At 36.1% G+C, this 18,237-nt stretch overlaps 1 protein-coding gene and 1 pseudogene across 1 annotated transcript; both read right to left on the reverse strand.

Annotated features, from left to right (window-relative positions):
* The window catches only part of LOC110651799 (uncharacterized), a 35,787-nt pseudogene extending 20,412 nt beyond the window's left edge, over window positions 1-15,375 (reverse strand).
* Window positions 15,376-16,252: 877 nt separating this feature from the next.
* LOC110651800 (chaperone protein dnaJ 11, chloroplastic) lies at window positions 16,253-16,895 on the reverse strand. Its single transcript, XM_021807219.2, has one exon. The coding sequence runs from the start codon at window positions 16,768-16,770 to the stop codon at window positions 16,438-16,440; it is 333 nt and encodes a 110-aa protein (XP_021662911.2). The 5' UTR covers window positions 16,771-16,895; the 3' UTR covers window positions 16,253-16,437.
* Between the last annotated feature and the right edge of the window lie 1,342 nt (window positions 16,896-18,237).

Raw genomic sequence — 18,237 nt, forward strand, 5'->3', positions numbered from 1 at the left:
CATTCTGAACTTCTTCTGCAGACTGACTCGAGGATGCCATGATAAAAATGATGCCTTATCCTTTTCACAGACTCTTGGTTTGATGATGCCTGCGGAAAAACTCGTTAGCAAGATAAATTTGGGTAATTTTGAATCATACTGTTGGCAGGGTGATACATACACATTTATCAAAGTAGGAAAATGTGTAGGTGTTTCAGTAGAATTCAAGATTACCCTCACAAAAACGAACAAAAGGAAATTAAAGCAGAACAGGGTAAGAGTAAGTATGCCCCCTTTGTCCTAGCATAGGAGACTCGATCTGGGATGAGTGCTACCTAATTGGATAGTTCTATCTTATAAGGTAGCTTACTACGGCTTTCAGCTATTGTGATAGTTTAGCTCAAGGTCTAATTTTCTAAAAGCCATAGGTTCCCAAATTGCCCCTACTGTAACAGTAGAGCCCCGTTCTATAACCATGATATTATCGGGAAAATTCCACGAGTATCACAGTGGATAGAACGAGTTTCAATCTGAGCAGAAGCCTTCACGGATACTAACGGGGTAAAACCCACGGGTACCGCTGCATGACCCCCTCCTACTTTCCTAAAAGGGTAAGAAAGCTCAGGTATAGGACCGAAGTGTGTGAGGACATCGTGTGAGTGTTCAGTGTGTGAAGGGACACCTTTACCTCTTCCCAATTCAGGGGGATTTTATTCTTTCCATTTTTTCCTTTTTCCTTTTTTTTCGAAACGAAGAGTACTGTAGGAGGATAAAACAAGCAAAACAAGCAAAACAAGCGGGACAGTTAGTAGGAATAAATAAAAATTAACACGTAAACTATCGCCGGGTGAGCCCACCTAACTATAATTTGATTGGAAAATTAAATCTACTTTTTAGACCTCTAAACCGGGGTTAAATTCGGATATGATCTCCCCAGCGGAGTCGCCAAGCTGTCGCAAGGTGTTTTACGGTCGCCTGAACGAACCCTCACCGAAGTGGGAAAGAGTGAGGAGTCGCCACCTTAGTTTTGAGGGAAACTAAAGAAAACCATTTGTGAAAATAGATTGAAATGAAACCACTTCAAGACAGAGATTCTAGGTTCGGGGTCCGTAAACGGGTAGGGAAGGTGTTAGGCACCCCACCTCGTCCCTTAATAAGGGTAAGTATATTTAACTTTGCATTAGTTAGGAGGGCTTGAATGGACATGTTAATCCTTTTGTCAAAAGGAAAATTTAATTTTTCACTAAATTCGGATCACCCAGATACATAAGTAAATGAGACAACCTTAGTGAGTTACTGTTGTATGTTAATTTTGTTTGAAAGGAATATTTTATTGAATTGTAATTTAAGGATCGGATAAGAACTCTTCTCCGAACTCTTTAATATTTATTAAAATTTTGAGTTGAGACCGGATAAGAACTCTCCTCCGATTTCTGTTAAATATTTTTTAAAATTCTGAATTGAGACCGGATAAGAACTCTCCTCCGATACTCGTTAGATTAAAATTGAATTGAGACCGGATATGAACTCTCCTCCGATCTCTATTAAGTGTTTATTAAAATTTTGATTTAAGACCGGATAAGAACTCTCCTTCGATCTCCTTTCTAAATGTTTATTAAATTTTTAGTTTGAGAACCGGATAAGAACTCTCCTCCGATCTCCTTTGAGTATTTATTTTAAATTTTAGATTGAGAACCGGATAAGAACTCTCCTCCGATCTCTATTAAATTATTCGTTATAAAATTAAGTGAGGATCGGATAAGAACTCTCCTCCGATCTCTTTTAAATTATTTGTTAAAAATTTTGTTTGAGTAACGGATGAAGACTCTCTTCCGACTTCTTCGAAATTTGGACACAGCCATATATCATAAGAGTCTAAGTTTAAGAGTTCTAATATTTAAAGGTGCCAAAGGTCGAAATAAGACTTTTTTTTAAAAACTCGTTGGTACTTTGTGACTAAATAAGGGACGCCGGACTGAATTTTGCTGACCTCCCCTAAGGTCACTTTACCAGTATCCTATCTGTACCCTTTTTCTTATCTGAGTTTTGATTTTTATTCCGCTTTATGGCATTATGCCGGATCGCCTCCCATGTCAGCCTAGTGATTCAATTTTGCTTTTTCCCTGACGTGTTATTTAGACCCTCTTTTTTCAAAGAGACACTTTAAACATAGTTACCTACATTTTGTCTAGCTGCTTCTACGTAACTCGGGGCTAGATGACTTGTGTTCAGAAATAATAAAGGTTAACAAAAGCGTGGGTTAGCCAGCACGGGAGTAACCTAGAGCATATCTTTCCTTTGTATTTTTTAGCGTGACATGAACTTAAAGAAAACAATAGGCACAAGAAAGAGAACGAAGGAAATACGTGAAACGAGAACTAGACTTAATAAAATGGCGATATTAACACTAACCTGTAGGGAGTCGAGTCTATTGAACTAACTACAGAATCGCAAAAAGTAGCAAGATTGCAGGTTGGCAGCCGGAGGACTACGGTTCGCCTCGAAATGAAGTATTCTTTGTTAAAATGTAAACGGGTCAGAATAACCAAGCTTGAGTGGAGTTGAGCTTAGACAATATGAATGGAAATAGAGGATAACAAAGACAGAAAGTGAGAGTGCCACAGGTTAATGAACGAACTGAAAATGAAAAATTTCAGTATTCAAGAATCCCTTTTGCAAGAAAACACTTCAGAAAACTAGTTTCGAAAGTTTTTTTCCTACGAAATCTCCAAAGAAAATAGCAGAGTAACAAACTGAATTAAGTTTCAGAGTTATTCTGCTATAGTTACTGCCTCTTGTATATATGTTTTTTTTCGTCCCCTTGAACAGTTTTCAGGCAAGTATTTATAGGAATCGGGTGCTCCCCATGAAGGGTCAGGATTTATTTTGAGGGGGATGGAGGGTCTGGATTTTGAAGGACATGATCGGATGCTTGAGAATTAAAGAGAACCAAAATGAACGGCCAATATTATTCTTCAGAATATTCGTCCTTTTCTTCTTTCAATCTGACGGTCTCAAATCCTCTTGTCCGGAGCGATCTGAGGGCTAAGAGCGAAAGACGCTGGTCTTGTCGTCTTCTCTCTTGATCCAAGGGTTCCGGGTTCATCCTTACAAGTGAGATCAACGGTGGAGATTGAGATGTACAGGACTGTCATGACATACCCTGGCACCTGTCAGCATTGCGGGCGATTCTCAGGCGTGCGGTGGAGATCTCGTCTGCAACGCTTTAACTACCTCGGCTCTGATTCTGACGACGGTTATTTGGGATTTGTCTTTATTCTTTTTGCCTTCCGATCCCTCCCCCTTTTCGATCTTCTTGACACGCTCCTATTCCGATCTCTCATGCTGATCTCCCATCTTCCGATCTCTATTATTCCGATCCCTTAATCGACAGTCGGTCAAAGCATTAATTCCTCTCGATTCCGGCGTCAACCGTTTTACTTAGCAATAAATGCCCGGTTTCTCCCTATATATACCCCTGACAGAAGAAACTTCCTTCATTCGATTTCCCTCTTTTCCTTCTTACTTTCCAGTTCTAGCTGCTCCGACAGAAGTTCCGGCCATGATTGTGGTTTTTGATCCCTTTCCGATAGACTTCTTTGTTCCTCGACTGAAAATTTACGACCTTGGTGATCGCATAACCTTGTTTGATGATGGTGAGAGAACTAGACCAATTAACCGATCTGGATCGCGGATCTCGATCGTGTCGATCCCGAATCGTTCCACCGGCATAATCGGTGAACCGATTTTGGCCAAGCAAATTGCTAATGTTTCGCCGACCCTTGGCGATTGCTCTTCCGAGTTTATTCGGCTTCTCACCACATTGGGTGTTCCGACAGCGGCTTTCCTCCACATTGGGTGTTCCGACAGTGGATTAAGCTCCGGTCGGCGACACCCCTTGGATCAGTCACAATGTTGACTATTGACACAGGCCTCTTTAGATAGGATGTTCCGCTGATCTTTTAGAGATCGGCCTTTTGATGTAATCAGATCTCTAATGTATTCCGATCTTTAGATCGCCGATTATATGTCGACTTTTGGAAATGTATTCCGATCTCTTGAGATCGCCCAAATAATGTAATCCGATCTTTTGGAAATAAAGATTTTATTTTGTTAATTATTATCTTATTAATTATTTTCCAAGCTCTAATATGATTATCTGATCTAATTCTTTACCTGAATGACACTTATCCGATCCGTAATTCGAAACACCTGGATCTGCCGATCTATAATTAACCGATCTCTTTATGGAATCTTGGGAATATGCGTGAGACGTGTCAGAACAGCTGGCGAGTCCCGCTAACCGATGCGCTGCCTAGAACCTCGTGAGCATTAAATGCTCGGACGAGTATAAATAGGGGTGAAGGGTTAGCCATTTGATCCTGTATGTCATTTTCAGTCTCTTGCTCACAACTTCAAAGTTCTCTCGTTTTCTCAAGTTCTTCCGACGCCGATCAGACTCCGGTAAGGGCTTTGATCTTCTTTTTAGTTTAAATTCTTTATTTCCTTTGAAAATGAGCGGCGCTGAAGGTCAGAGAGCGACGAGCCCTCCTTCCATTCAGTTCTCGTGGTCATCTGATGAAGAAGAGGTGGTCGGGCCGAGCGCACAACCAGAACCTCCTAGGGTCTCTGTTCCAGCTCGGGGGCAGATCGCACCATCAAGGCATGCACCTTCTTCAGGGAGGGAGAATCTTCCTATGGACGAGCTGCCATCGATCTTGCAAGAATCCGATCTGCAATCGTTCAGCCAGGAGTACAATATTCATCCTGATTCGTACGAACTTATCCGGTGTCACGGCGATCATCGAGCCGATCACTTCTTTGAAGAGAATGACATGGTTATGGTATACGAGGAACAGTTAAAGGCCGGTCTTCGGTTCCCTCTGGATGACTTCTTCAAGGAGGTCCAAAAGTATCACCGAGTGTGCATTGCCCAAGTTCACCCTAACTCGTGGCGGATCTTAGTAGCCTTCCGAGGCCTGTGCCGAGCTAAGGGAATCAGTCCTACGGCTAAGGTGTTCACCGAACTGCACAGGCTAACTCGCCGAAAGGTCGATTAGCACTGGTTTTTTCAGGCGAAGCCTCATTGTGGGCTCTTTACCGATCTGCCCTCCTCCCTTAAGAATTGGAAGAACCGCTTCTTCATTCTGAGGAGCAAAAATCCGACCTGCTTTGAGGACTTCCCCCGTAGCTGGTGGCACCAGGGGCCCTTGATTCCGAAGCGTATTACCCTGAACAAGGAGGAAAGCCTAATAGTGATGGAACTGAAGAATCAGGCGGCCACTCAGAAGTTCTCCTGTTTAGATGCGGTGACTGCCGAGCTTCACCATTGGACCATACAGCTGATCACCGGCCAAGATCGCAAACTTCCACTCTCTGACCTCGGCATTGGTATTTTCTACATCTCAGATCTCAGGACCTTAGCGATCGCACTGACCTCTTCTTTGTGCAGGTATGGCGGATGGTGAGGGTTCCAGGAAGCGAAAGAAAGAAAGAGAGATTTCCCGGAAAGTAAAAGAGATGAAGCGTTCGAAACTACTTCAAACACCCGGCCATGAACCTGGGGAGATATAAGGGGACCCGCCTCGACCTTCGGGACCGCAGATCGCAGAAGCTGTCTGATCTCCTCCTCGACGAGAAGAGCCACTTCCACCTCCTCCAATTGCTCCAAGCACAGAAGGGGATCGTTCTCGACCTCCTGCGAGGCCCCCTTCTCGTGGCGCTCAAGTGCTGATCGCTTCCCTGGAGAACAACCGGACTGTTCGGGAGAACCCCGATTTTGCCAAAGTCTTAGGGTCTTCTATCTGCCTTCGGGAGGATCGGGACAGACTGTCTCCGGACAATCTTGACGACATCCTGACCCGATCCATGAGTTTGAATGTAGAGTGCCTGGTGAACTAGCACGTAGTCCGGGAAAAGGCTCACCGCCTGGGTAAGGAGGTCGAGAAGAAGAGTCAAGAAGTGGCATCCCTCCAATCCCAACTCTCATCCGCTCAGGATTACATATCTCAAATTGAGGGGTGTATGAAGTACTATGAGGATAAGTGGCGAGCAGGACTCATGTTACGTGAAAGGGATCATGCTCTTAGAGAAGTCCAGGCGCTCCGGGCCAACGAAGCTGCTCAGGTCGCTTAACTTACTGAGGAGCTTAAGGCAAAAGATGAAGAGATGGTGATAGGAATAGCCGGTGCTTATGTGAACGCTCACAAGGATCTTTTGGCCGAGCTCCAGAAGCGTTACCCAGAGAAGGACTTCTCTTGGATGGCCGACCTGGCTCCCGGAGGGGAGGAGGAAAGCGAAGAGGAGGTCGAGGGTGAGAGAGAAAATGAGCAAAATGTAGATCAGGCTGGGGGTGATCCATCAGCCGAATGACTTGTACAAATTTTTGAAATGAAATGAAGTGGAATGCCCTTTTTTGTTCGATGAATGGTTATGATCGGAAAATTTCTGAATTATTAAACACTTGATTGTCTGAGTATGTTGAAATAACTGAAAATGATTATTAACCTAAGTGTGAGAGATCGGAAAACACAATGAGCATGAGATCGGTAAACGGGACTTGGTCAAAATCGGCTTAAACACTTAGGATCGGGGTCATCATTAAACCGGTATGGAACCTTTAATCATTCTTAAACTTTTGAAAGAGAGATCGGCAATAAAACTGGTAAGAAGAGATCTATTGTCAGTTTATTTCATTTGCCAATAGAGATCAGGAATATACTTGACTGGTCCGGAGATTCGACAATGGGTTTGAGAAATCGGTGAGTGATCTAATAGACTGGTAAGGCTTTGACTGATGTGAGGACTTAGCATTGATTCAATTCTTTGTGAGGAGAGATCGGAAATGTGACTGTCTATCAAAGAGGGATCGGAAATGTGATTAGCTGTCAAAAGGAGACTTAGTACTGGGGGTCAGTTTCAAAGTTTTATTGATTTTGGGGATCGGCCAAAATATGGTGTCGACATCAAGGTGGCTGGCCGGATTGGTTTTAACCCAGAATTCTAGGTACCAATTCTGTTCTGGCAGTTTTGGTGTGCCTACTGCAGCTCACTTTTCGGATGGCTTATGGTCAGAATTTGAGTTTGTGTTTTTCATAATAGTTGTAGTTCTATGTCTCAGCTTTCCATTGGTATAAAATTCAGGTCATTTGGATCTTCCTACTCCAAGTAATGATCATTAGAACAAGTACTGTTCATATGGTCAGTTTTGTACAGGGGCAGTGTGCCTAATCCGGATTTAACCTAATTTTACACTAGCTTATGGCCATTTTCAGGGCAGGGTTTCTACATAAAAATTGTTGTATTATGTCTTAATTTCCATCTCCAATTGACTCACACCAATTGGAGTAACCAATTTTCAGTTATGGCCATTTGAATTGACCAAGGTCAAACTGCCCAATTGGGGCAAGATCACATTCACCATTCCAATCCCATTCCAACCATTCAAACACATTCCAAATGACTCCAATTGACCATTTCAAACCTCAATTAGGTCCAATTGCATCAAATCCCAAAATCTCTAAAATTTTTTCCCCCAATTTCTCATGGTTCAAGAACCCTAATTTATCAATAACTCCAATTCATACAATTCAATGTTCACATCATATATTCAACATTACACAAGCTCTAAATCATGTTATAACATCATCAAACACTTCAATTCCCATCAACTCTAGGCTGGCCGAAAATTATAGGACCTTATAACCCTTCATTTTTGTTTCAATTTCAACAAGTCATCACTCAATCAAGTTGCCTAAGTATGAATTTAAAGATAAAAAGAAAGAAATCTTACTAACCTCACTTGGGATGTTTCCAACTCTTCAAAACTTCTTACTTTCTTCTTCTTTTTGTTGTCAATCTCTTTATCAAGGTTTGAATACAAGGTTTAATGGTTGAAATTACAGTTTCTATGGTAGGATTTAGGGTTTGATCAAGCTCAAAATGAGCTTTAATGGAGTTTTGGAGTGAGAGATGAGAGAAAGAGTGGGGCAGCCTAAGTTAAGGAAGCAGACAACATTTTATTTTCTTTTCATTTTTGTTATTATTTAAGTGTAATTATCCCCAAAATAAATAAACTACAAATTAAAATAATTTTGTCTCATGCTTGCATCACTTAAGTGATGTCATGGTGATGTCATTAAGTTTGATTTTTAATTTCTTTTCTCTTCCTTTCCATAAACTCTTCACTTTAAAATCTATTTTCATAAATTTGATTTCTCACATATTAATGGATATTTAGGCCAACAGTCACCTCTAAGGGTGAATTGACCAATTTGCCCCTCGCCGGTCTGATTCGGTTTACCAATAATTCAGTATTTCTTCCGAAACTCTAATCTAATTATTTGACCTACTTATCAACTATTTTTTATGATTTTCTCTTTCCACTAGCTTCACAATAATTCTTAGGACTGCAGTGTCACAATGTCCCGTTCAAAATTAGGGTTGGAACTGATCTCGCAGTCACTTTCTGGTAAGGTCACCCATCGCTGTGACCCCCAGCTCATTTAACTTTTTATATTCTATTTTTCTTATTTGTATTTCACCTTCAGGTAATTATTATTAATTTTTGTTCAGGGCATTTCTAGGTGATATAAGCATATGTCTAGACATCATGACTGTCCAGACAAACATCGGTCACCGAAACAGTAGAATGCATAGACTGCTTAATATAGGGGTGTTACAAAAGTGCTCACGACTCTATTATGTTTTTGCATATGGTGATGTTTCCCTTGCAAAGTTGCCAAAATGCTTTCGCTGCCATGGCTTTCATATGTGCTTTTGTTGTTAGGCCTTCAAATTCCCTCCCCTTAATGCTAGCCCCAGTTAAAACATGTTGGTGCTGTTGTTTTGCATTATTTTGGTTGTTATTATCCTGGAAAGATCTGCTTAAACTACCCAGAAGCAACATACTAGGGGGCCATAATTCTCTTAACTATAGTGACTACACGATCAAAGCCTATTGCTATTATTATTGTTATTTTTCTTACAATCTTAGAGAATTAAACAACAACGGAGGTTTTTAGCACTAGTGTTTTTGATTCTGTTTTCAACAAAATTGTCAATTCTGATGTCTTCAAACTAGAGCATTTTGATAGAACTAATTTTACATACTGGAAGGACAAATTATCATTTTTGTTTACTGAATTAGGTGTTGCATATCTGCTAAGTGACAATCTACCCAAAATTCCTAAAACATCTGATAATGAGGATGCAACAGTCACAACACCTCGAAAGAAATGTAAAGAAAATAAAGTTCAATGCAGTGGATTTATTCAAAATTCTCTTTCTGATAGGTTGTATAATTTATTTTGACTTATCAAAACTCTACAAGAAATCTAGCAAGCCTTAAAAAATAAGTATGCATATGAAAAACAAGGTATGGATAGATTTTTAAGTATGAAGTTTTTTGAGCTTTAAACATTAGAAAATAAATCTGTTATGAATCAAGTAGATGAATTGTTTGTTTTAGTATGCAGACTTAAAGATTTGAAAATAGAAGTATCTGAAGAACTTCAAGTGGCTACTGTGATTATAAAATTGCCCATAACTTGGAATGATTATAGAAAGAAATTGCTTAACACTTCTGAAGGTTTCACCGTAGATCAACTTATAAAGCATGTTTGTATTGAAGAAGAGACTCACATTCATGAGAATAAATTTTCTTTAAAGTCTGATACTAAGGTAAATAATAAAGGTCTAGTACTAAGAAATTTGGAAATGCCAAGTCTTGAAAAAAGAGGAAGTATACTGATGTTGCTTCAAGTTCTAATTCTGCAAATAAAAAGAAAAACAAGTCATTTTTTTATGTGGAAAAAATGCCATTTTAAGAAAGAATGCAGGTTTTATAAAAAGTTAAAATTAGAAGAAAGTATTGAACAAAAGAAGGCAAATGTTACTGAAAATAAGCCATTTATTTCAGAAATTATTACCATAGTTTCTAAACTTATTATCTGTATGGTAATAGAATGCAACATGATAACAATTGAGAAATCTACTGACTGGTGGTATGATTCTGATACTACTATTTATGTCTGTAATAACAAAAATCTATTTAAAAATTATGAGGTTATAACAAAAGATAAAAAGGTTCTGAGGGGAAATCAAGAAACAGCCAAGGTTATCAGAAAAAGAACTGTTGAACTTCAATTCACTTTTGGAAAGAAGTTAATTTTAACAAATGTTTTTCATGTTTTGAATATGAGGAAGAATCTAATTTCTGCAAATTTATTGTGTAAGAAGGGTCTGAAGGATGTTATAGAAGCAAAAAAAGTTATTTTCTCTTTAAATAGTGTATTTGTTGGATAGGAATTTTCATGTGATGACATGTTTAAATTAAGTATCAATAAAGTGGATGTTTCTATTTATATGCTTGAGTCTTCTTTTAATATATGGCATGCTCGTTTATCACATGTTAATTTTTAATCAATTAAATATATGTCTAAGCATGGATTGATTCCTAGTGTTAATAACAAATCTGGAAAATGTGAAATATGCATACAAGCAAATATGAATAAGAAACATTTTCCAATGGATGAAAGGACAATAGAATAGCTTAAACTTATACATTCTGATATTTGTGAATTAAATAGTCATTTAATTACAGGAGGTAATAGATATTTTATTACTTTTATAGATGATCATTCTAAATTTACTCATATTTATTGAATGAGAACAAAAGATTAAGCTTTTAACATGTTTAAAAGTTATAAAGTCTTAGTAGAAAATCAACTGGAAAGAAAGATTAAAATCCTATGAAGTGATAGAGAAGGTGAATACTTTCCAATTGAATTCTCTGGTTTTTGTGAAGAAAATGGTTTGATTCATCAAACAAGTGCTCCTTATACCCCACAATATAATGGTTTAGCTGAAAGGAAAAATAGAACATTAGTAGATATGAATAATGCTATGCTTATGCATGAAAAATTATCAATGAATCTATGGGAAGAAGTATTATCAACAGCTTCTCATGTGCATAATAGAATACCTTTAAAGAAGTTTAGAGTCTCTCCATATGAAATATGGAAAGGAAGGAAGCCTAACTTAAATTATTTAAGGTTATGAGGTTATATAGTCCATTATAGAGTTTCAGATCCTAAACGAAACCAAGTTAGGACCTAGAGCTCTTAAAAGTGTTTTTGTGGGATATGCCAAAAATTCAAAAGCTTATAGATTATTGGATTTAGATTTTAATGTAATTATAGAATTTAGAGGTGTTGAATTTTTAGAATCAAATTTTCTTGGTGATACAAACATCAATCCATGATCAAATATAGAAGGTTCTAATCCTAAATTAACTGAATATGCCAATTTGAATTCTATTTCTTTTTCAAATAATAAATGAAAACAAATTGATTCTCCTATTTAACCTAGGAGAAGTCAAAGAGTTCGAAAAGAAAAGAACTTGGATTCTGATTTCATTTCCTCATAAGCAATAGTTTTCCTAGTTGAAGGTAGTAGAGATAAAGTATTAAATAAAATATATATTATATTAAATCTGGAAGAGGATCCTAAATCTTATAGTGAAGCAATTGATTCAAGAGATTCTGCTTTTTAGAAAGAAGCAATAAATGATGAAATAGATTCTCTATTATCAAATGGTACATGAGTATTAGTAAATTTACCTCCTCGTTCTAAACCTATTGGATGTAAATGGGTATTTAGGAGAAAATATAATACCAATGGTTCTTCACAAACTTTCAAAGCTAGACTAGTTGCAAAAGGTTTTAAACAAAAAGCAGGAATTGATTATTTTGATATATATACTCCTGTGGCAAGAATTACTTTAATAAAAGTGTTGTTTGCTTTAACAACAATTTATAATTTATTTATTCATCAAATGGATGTTAAAACTGCATTCTTAAATGGTGATCTTGATGAAGAAATACATATGAAGCAACTTGAAGGGTTTGTACTTCTTGGAAATGAAAAGAAAGTTTGCAAATTAATAAAATCATTATATGGTTTGAAGCAAGCCTCGAAACAATGGCATGAAAAGTTTGATAATGTGATATTATCACATGGTTTTAAACATAATGGAGCAGATAAATGTATTTATTCTAAATTTATAAAAGGTTATGGTTTAATAGTGTGCCTTTATGTAGATAATATGCTAATAATATGAACTAACATGCAATGTGTGAATGATACTAAGAAGTATTTAGCTTCTCAATTTAAAATGAAAGACATAGGAGAAGTTGATACTATCTTAAGTATCAAAATTAAAAAAAAATAGTGGGGTTTTTACTTTGAGTCAATCTCATTATATTGATAAGATTATTTCCAAATGTAATCATTTGGGTATTAAAGAAGCTAATACTCCTTTTGATATTTCTAACAAATTAGTTGAAAATTCAGGAAGATCTGTAAGTCAATTAGACTATGCTAGTGCAATTGGTAGTTTGATGTATGCTATGAATTATACTAGGCCAAATATTATTTTTGTTGTTTATAAACTTTCAAGATATACTCATAGTCCTAGCACTTATCATTGGAGAGCTGTTAGAAGGGTTCTCAATTATCTTAAAAGGGCAAAGTTTTTTGCCTTGTTTTACAATAAGTTTCCTTCAGTAATTGAGGGTTATAGTGATGCTAGTTGGATAACTAATATTAATGATAATAAGTATACATCTAGTTGGATATTCACTTTAGGTGGAGGAGCTATCTCATGGGCTTCTAAGAAATAGACATGCATCATCCATTCCATAATGGAATATGAGTTTATTGCTTTAGCAACTGTAGGCAAAGAGGTAAAATGGCTGAGAAATTTTTTTTTTTTTTATAACTTTTGCATGATGAGGGTGATTTTTGTTTGAACTTGAAATTGGTGTTTGATTTTGCTTTGTAATGTAAGGAGTTGCATTTTTCATTGTTAAAGTGTTGGTCAACTCATTTTGCATTTGGCTAGGAGTGTTATGGTCCATTGGATGAGAAATTTTTATGTTTTCATCTTCATTCTCCCGTTTCTCATTGGGATTTGGGTTATTACTAGCCATGACAACTGAATGAATTGACATAGTTTGCTTACTTCCAATTGCATACTTGTTATGTTCTTGAACCATGTTAAAAGCAAGATGACCAACAAGAAATTGAATTATATTGTTTTGGGCAAAATGGTCTTGGCATTTGGGATGATTTGCAGCCAATTCAGACATAGCCCAAACCGCAACAGCTTGAACTTTCATATGACCTTCTTTGAGGATTTTTGCAAACACAATGCAAATCCCAACATTCATTCACAATTTGTTCAACGCTTTTTGGGTCTCATCCTAATTATCCAATGGCCCTAGCAACATTTTCTTGACCCTCCCTTTTCCCTTCTTTAGCTAACTTGAGCAAGGGGGGAACTCCACCTTCCTCTATTATCAACTTCCTATATAGATCATTATCTTGAGCCAAAGAAGCTGCAGCGCCAGGCAATTGGACAAAAAAACACTAAACCTTTTTGTCAATTTGCAATTGTATCCTAACATTTCAATTTTGATTTTGGTATCCTAACATTTGACGTTGGCTGCAATTGTATCCAATTTCTAAAATTAAATTTGTAATTGGACATAAAAGCCAAATGTTTACAATAATTTGTAATTTTAGTCAAACCTTCCAATTTTGGATAAAAATTAATCTCAACCCCTAAGATAGGTGTAATTATAGTCAAAGCTTAAAATTAAATTAGAGAAATTTGAGCAATGGGGGAACTCCACCTTCCTCTATTATCAACTTCCTATATAGATTATTATCTTGAGCCAAGTAAGCTGCAGCGCTAGGCAATTGGACAAAAAAACACTATACCTTTTCGTCAATTTGCAATTTTATCCTAACATTTCAATTTTGATTTTGGTATCTTAACATTTGACATTGGGTGCAATTGTATCCAATTTCTAAAATTAAATTTGTAATTGGACATAAAAGCCAAATGTTTACAATAATTTGTAATTGTAGTCAAACCTTCCAATTTTGGATAAAATTAATCTCAACCCCTAAGATAGGTGTAATTATAGTCAAAGCTTAAAATTGAATTAGAGAAATTTGAGCAATGGGGGAACTCCACCTTCCTCTATTATCAACTTCCTATACAGATCATTATCTTGAGCCAAGGAAGCTGCAGCGCCAGGCAATTGGACAAAAAAACACTAAACCTTTTCGTCAATTTGCAATTTTATCCTAACATTTCAATTTTGATTTTGGTATCCTAACATTTGACATTGGGTGCAATTGTATCCAATTTCTAAAATTAAATTTGTAATTGGACATAAAAGCTAAATGTTTACAATAATTTGTAATTGTAGTCAAACCTTCTAATTTTGGATAAAATTAATCTCAACCCCTAAAATAGGTGTAATTATAGTCAAAGCTTAAAATTGAATTAGAGAAATTTAAATTTTATCCAGCAAACTTATAATTATGGTAACAAAATATCCTAAACTTACAATTATAGTAACAAAATATCCTAAAAAGACTTTATACTTTGATAATTAAGCTGATTGATTGTTTTAAAAATCATGACTACATCAATCAAAAAAATAAAATCAGCTTATTTAAAACATATATAGATGGTTTCCTATTGATTTAGGTAATAAAATTTAAAGTTTAAGGCATATGATTACCATAATTGTAAGTTTAGTAGACAAAATTTAAATTTTTATTAATCAATTTTGGGCTTTAGTTATAATTCTCATACGTTTGGGTTTATGATTTAAAATTGGAACGTTTAGATATAATTGCAAATTATTGCAAACATTTGACTTTTATGTCTAATTATAAATTTGATTTTAGAAATTGGTTACAATTGCACCTAATGTCAAACGTTAGATACCAAAACCAAAATTGAAAAGTTAGGATAAATTACAAATTGATGAAAATATTTAGCGTTTTTTATCCTCTCCTCTAAAGAACCTATAAAAAGTATAGCAACTTGTTCCCATATAAGACAAAGAATTGGTTCATTTGCAGCAATAGGATGTAGGCCTAAATAATCATCATCGCGATCATCCGGAGAAGCTGAGACACACAGTAGTCAAGAAACATCACCTATTGAATTCTCCAACTGCATTGTTGTTTTTCAAAAAGCACTCGAGGGGATGATGGTGAACATGCGTTTCATGAGGCCGATGGTGAACATGCGTTTCATGAGGCCAATGGCAAGACATTTGATGACCAGAATAAGGGTTTTTTAAAGAACTTGCTCTGTGTAATCAATGATGCGTCTTGTTGGGCTTTCATAGAGCTCGTTGCTTGCACGAGCAACGAGCTGCTTGTCATAAAAGTATTGCTAGCTTCTCTATTTTGGCTTTAATTTCTTGACACTCTTGCTTGAAAGATTGTGCCTCGTTATTAGATTTTGTCACTTGGTCTACTCATTGTATTGACCTTGCCAGAATTTTTTTTCACGATGTCTGCCATGGCCAAAGGGGACCAAGATGTCTAGAATTTAAGATCAAAACAATTTAATGGGAAAAATATAGCTCAAAAATAGGAATTCTAGGGAGAAAAAACTATTGATGGTGAAGTATAAGCGTTTTTTTATTTTTTTGGTTTCTTTTTCAAACTTTTGGAGATCAAGAAAGAGCTAATATTTCTTTTTCTTTTTGGTTTTTTGGACCAATTTTGATATTCGTATCTTGTAACTCTGCTTGTATCAGCTAGGAGTGGAGAAGGTGGAGGGGCTTAAGGTGATTGTGCATGGTGGTGGAGTTGGCACCGCCTGTGAATTTTGCTAGAGAGAGAGAAAAAGGGTGTTTGCAGTGGATAAACGGATTTTTCCCCACGTTTATGTTAGAACACTAATGCAACAGGCTAACATTGAAGTAGGATAAGCTTGAGAAAATTGATCAGGTTTAACTTCATCCAAATGCTAACTTAAGGGAGTAGGTTTGTTCAAATCTTATATTTAGCTCAAATACATCATTTCAAATAACGTGGACAACAAAAAGTTTTACTAAACTATCCACTAAAACATTTTTATGTAATGATGATTTATTCCTTAAAAAACCAACCATAGATATGGCAATACAACACTGGCGGAAACATCATCTTCTCTGGCGCTGGCAGCTGGTCGCCACCTTTGTTACAACTCAAACCGATAAACAATAACCACAGTATTCTAACTTCTGAGCTGTTGAAATCTCAATGCTCTACGTCTATTTTAAAATTTTCAAGTCATGCAATATTGCTGCTTTACAATTTTTATGGAACAAACTTTCTTGTTAAATTCTATACATTCACAAGTATAATCCAAAGAAAAATGCTTTTCCTTTTTAATCTTCTCTTGAAAAACGAGGAAGGAAAAAAAAGATTTATTACATTATGCAGAATCCACGTTCATACAGATGTCATTTCTCGTCTTCTACTCTTTTTTAATCTAGTGCAGAGAATATGTAAAACAGAGCATCAGAATCGACAACCCTTTTCAGCTAAATACATTTCGACGAGAAAAAAATGAAGAAATCTAAAAAAGAAAAATTACTACCAGCACTGGTCAGTCTCCCAATTTCTACCAGAATAACCATAACCAGAAGCAGCTGCCATTGTTGCAGAATTGAGAGAAGAGAACCTAAATGGCCGCTGGCGATGCCTATGAAGATCCTTGTCATAATTAGCGCGCTTATCAGGGTCGGACAAGGTCGAATAAGCCGCATGGATTTTCATGAACTCGTTCGCTGACATATCCTTCTGATTTACGGACACAACATCAGGATGCCAAGTTCTTGCTAGTTTCCTGTAAGCTGCCTTAATCTCATGGCCACTTGCATTCACTGGGATCCCCAACACTTCGTACAATGATGAAGTTGATGCCATTAAATTATTATTCAAATGGCAATAACTTTTTCTTGGTTTGGTGTTCTCGATTTGTGTATGGTGCCTTGAAGAGATTGAATAGGATTGATTAGCTTGTGCCTTGTTGCGTTCATTGATGGGCGAGTTGGAAATAGATAATGAATAAGGTTTTTTTTTTTTTTTTTTTACACGCATGATTTTCCTTATTTGGAAATCCTTATCCATAGGACACTGTCCTATGCTGACTCGGCCAACTGCTAATGTGGATAGGCCTTCAATTCTTGGTTGGTCCACCTCTTTACTTGCCTGGCCAATAACTAACGAGCTAGTTAACTCCTTTATTTTTCACAACAAAGATATGCAATTTTAAAATAGACAGATAAAGAGAATCAGACTTGAGATTTTCTTGCCCTTTATATTTAGAAAGTGTAAAAAAACTAATCAGATTATTAACCGTTTGTACGAAATTAGTTCATTATATGTATTTATAAACTATTATTGGTATAATTTTATATATAACAACATTTAAACCATTTTCGTTGACAAATATTTATAAATAAGCTTCAATAGCATTACATAAATATATAATTAGGTTATATATATGTTCTATGATCAGTTCATCTCTATGCATAAATTTTTTTTAAAATTATTATTTAAATGGGTATATAGTTATTTGTTAGTAAAAACATCACATCAAGGAGTGCAGCATTTCGAATAGAAGATGAATGAAGTCATGAACATAATTATGCACGGATAATGTTACTAATATTTAAAAAGTTTTTGCCCTTTATATGATTGGTTTGATACTTTTATCCTTTAAGTGGAGTTGAGTATTTAATTATCGTAGATGAAGAAGAAACCCATTGGGAGCGCTTTACCCTTTAATAGGCCAATCCGACATGAACATGATTAGTTTTGATCTATTGAATTAGAAATAGTTGTGAAATAAAAAAGGAAAAAAGTTTTTGCTCTTTAGATCATATGTGAAATCAATTAAATTATATATCTCTAAAATTTCATTTAATATTTATGGTTAAAAAATTAATTTCCTTTGAAGCGAAGAATATGTTCACGGAAATAATAGGATCTCTTTTTGAATGTTAATTACTCGCCACAATTGGAACTAAAATTTTATAATTTTTAATTTTAGAGATAATTATTGACATAATATAAAACAATCACACATAATATATATCCTTTTAATTAAGAAAATACTCCATCAAAAAATATTCTATAGAATATGTTATTATCAATTTTTCCTGTAAATAGAGTCACGTAAAAGAAAAAGATTCTTTCTCTTAGACCTTCTCTCTCTCTCCTTTCTCTTTGCCTTCTCTTCTCTCTCTCTCTCTCTCTCTCTCTCTCTCTTTACTCTAATACTCTCTTCTTTGAGACCTCTTCTCTCTTCTCTCTCTCTCTCTACTAGAATACCATTCGCTTTAACTTGAGTGTAGGAGGGTTTTCACCAGAAATCTCCTTAGTGGACCT

Source organism: Hevea brasiliensis, chromosome 1 (assembly GCF_030052815.1).
Source record: "Hevea brasiliensis isolate MT/VB/25A 57/8 chromosome 1, ASM3005281v1, whole genome shotgun sequence".
Lineage (NCBI taxonomy): Eukaryota > Viridiplantae > Streptophyta > Magnoliopsida > Malpighiales > Euphorbiaceae > Hevea > Hevea brasiliensis.

Coding starts and splice junctions, on each gene's coding strand:
- LOC110651800 (XM_021807219.2), bottom strand. CDS start 16,770: ATGGCATCAACTTCATCATTGTACGAAGTGTTGGGGATCCCAGTGAAT.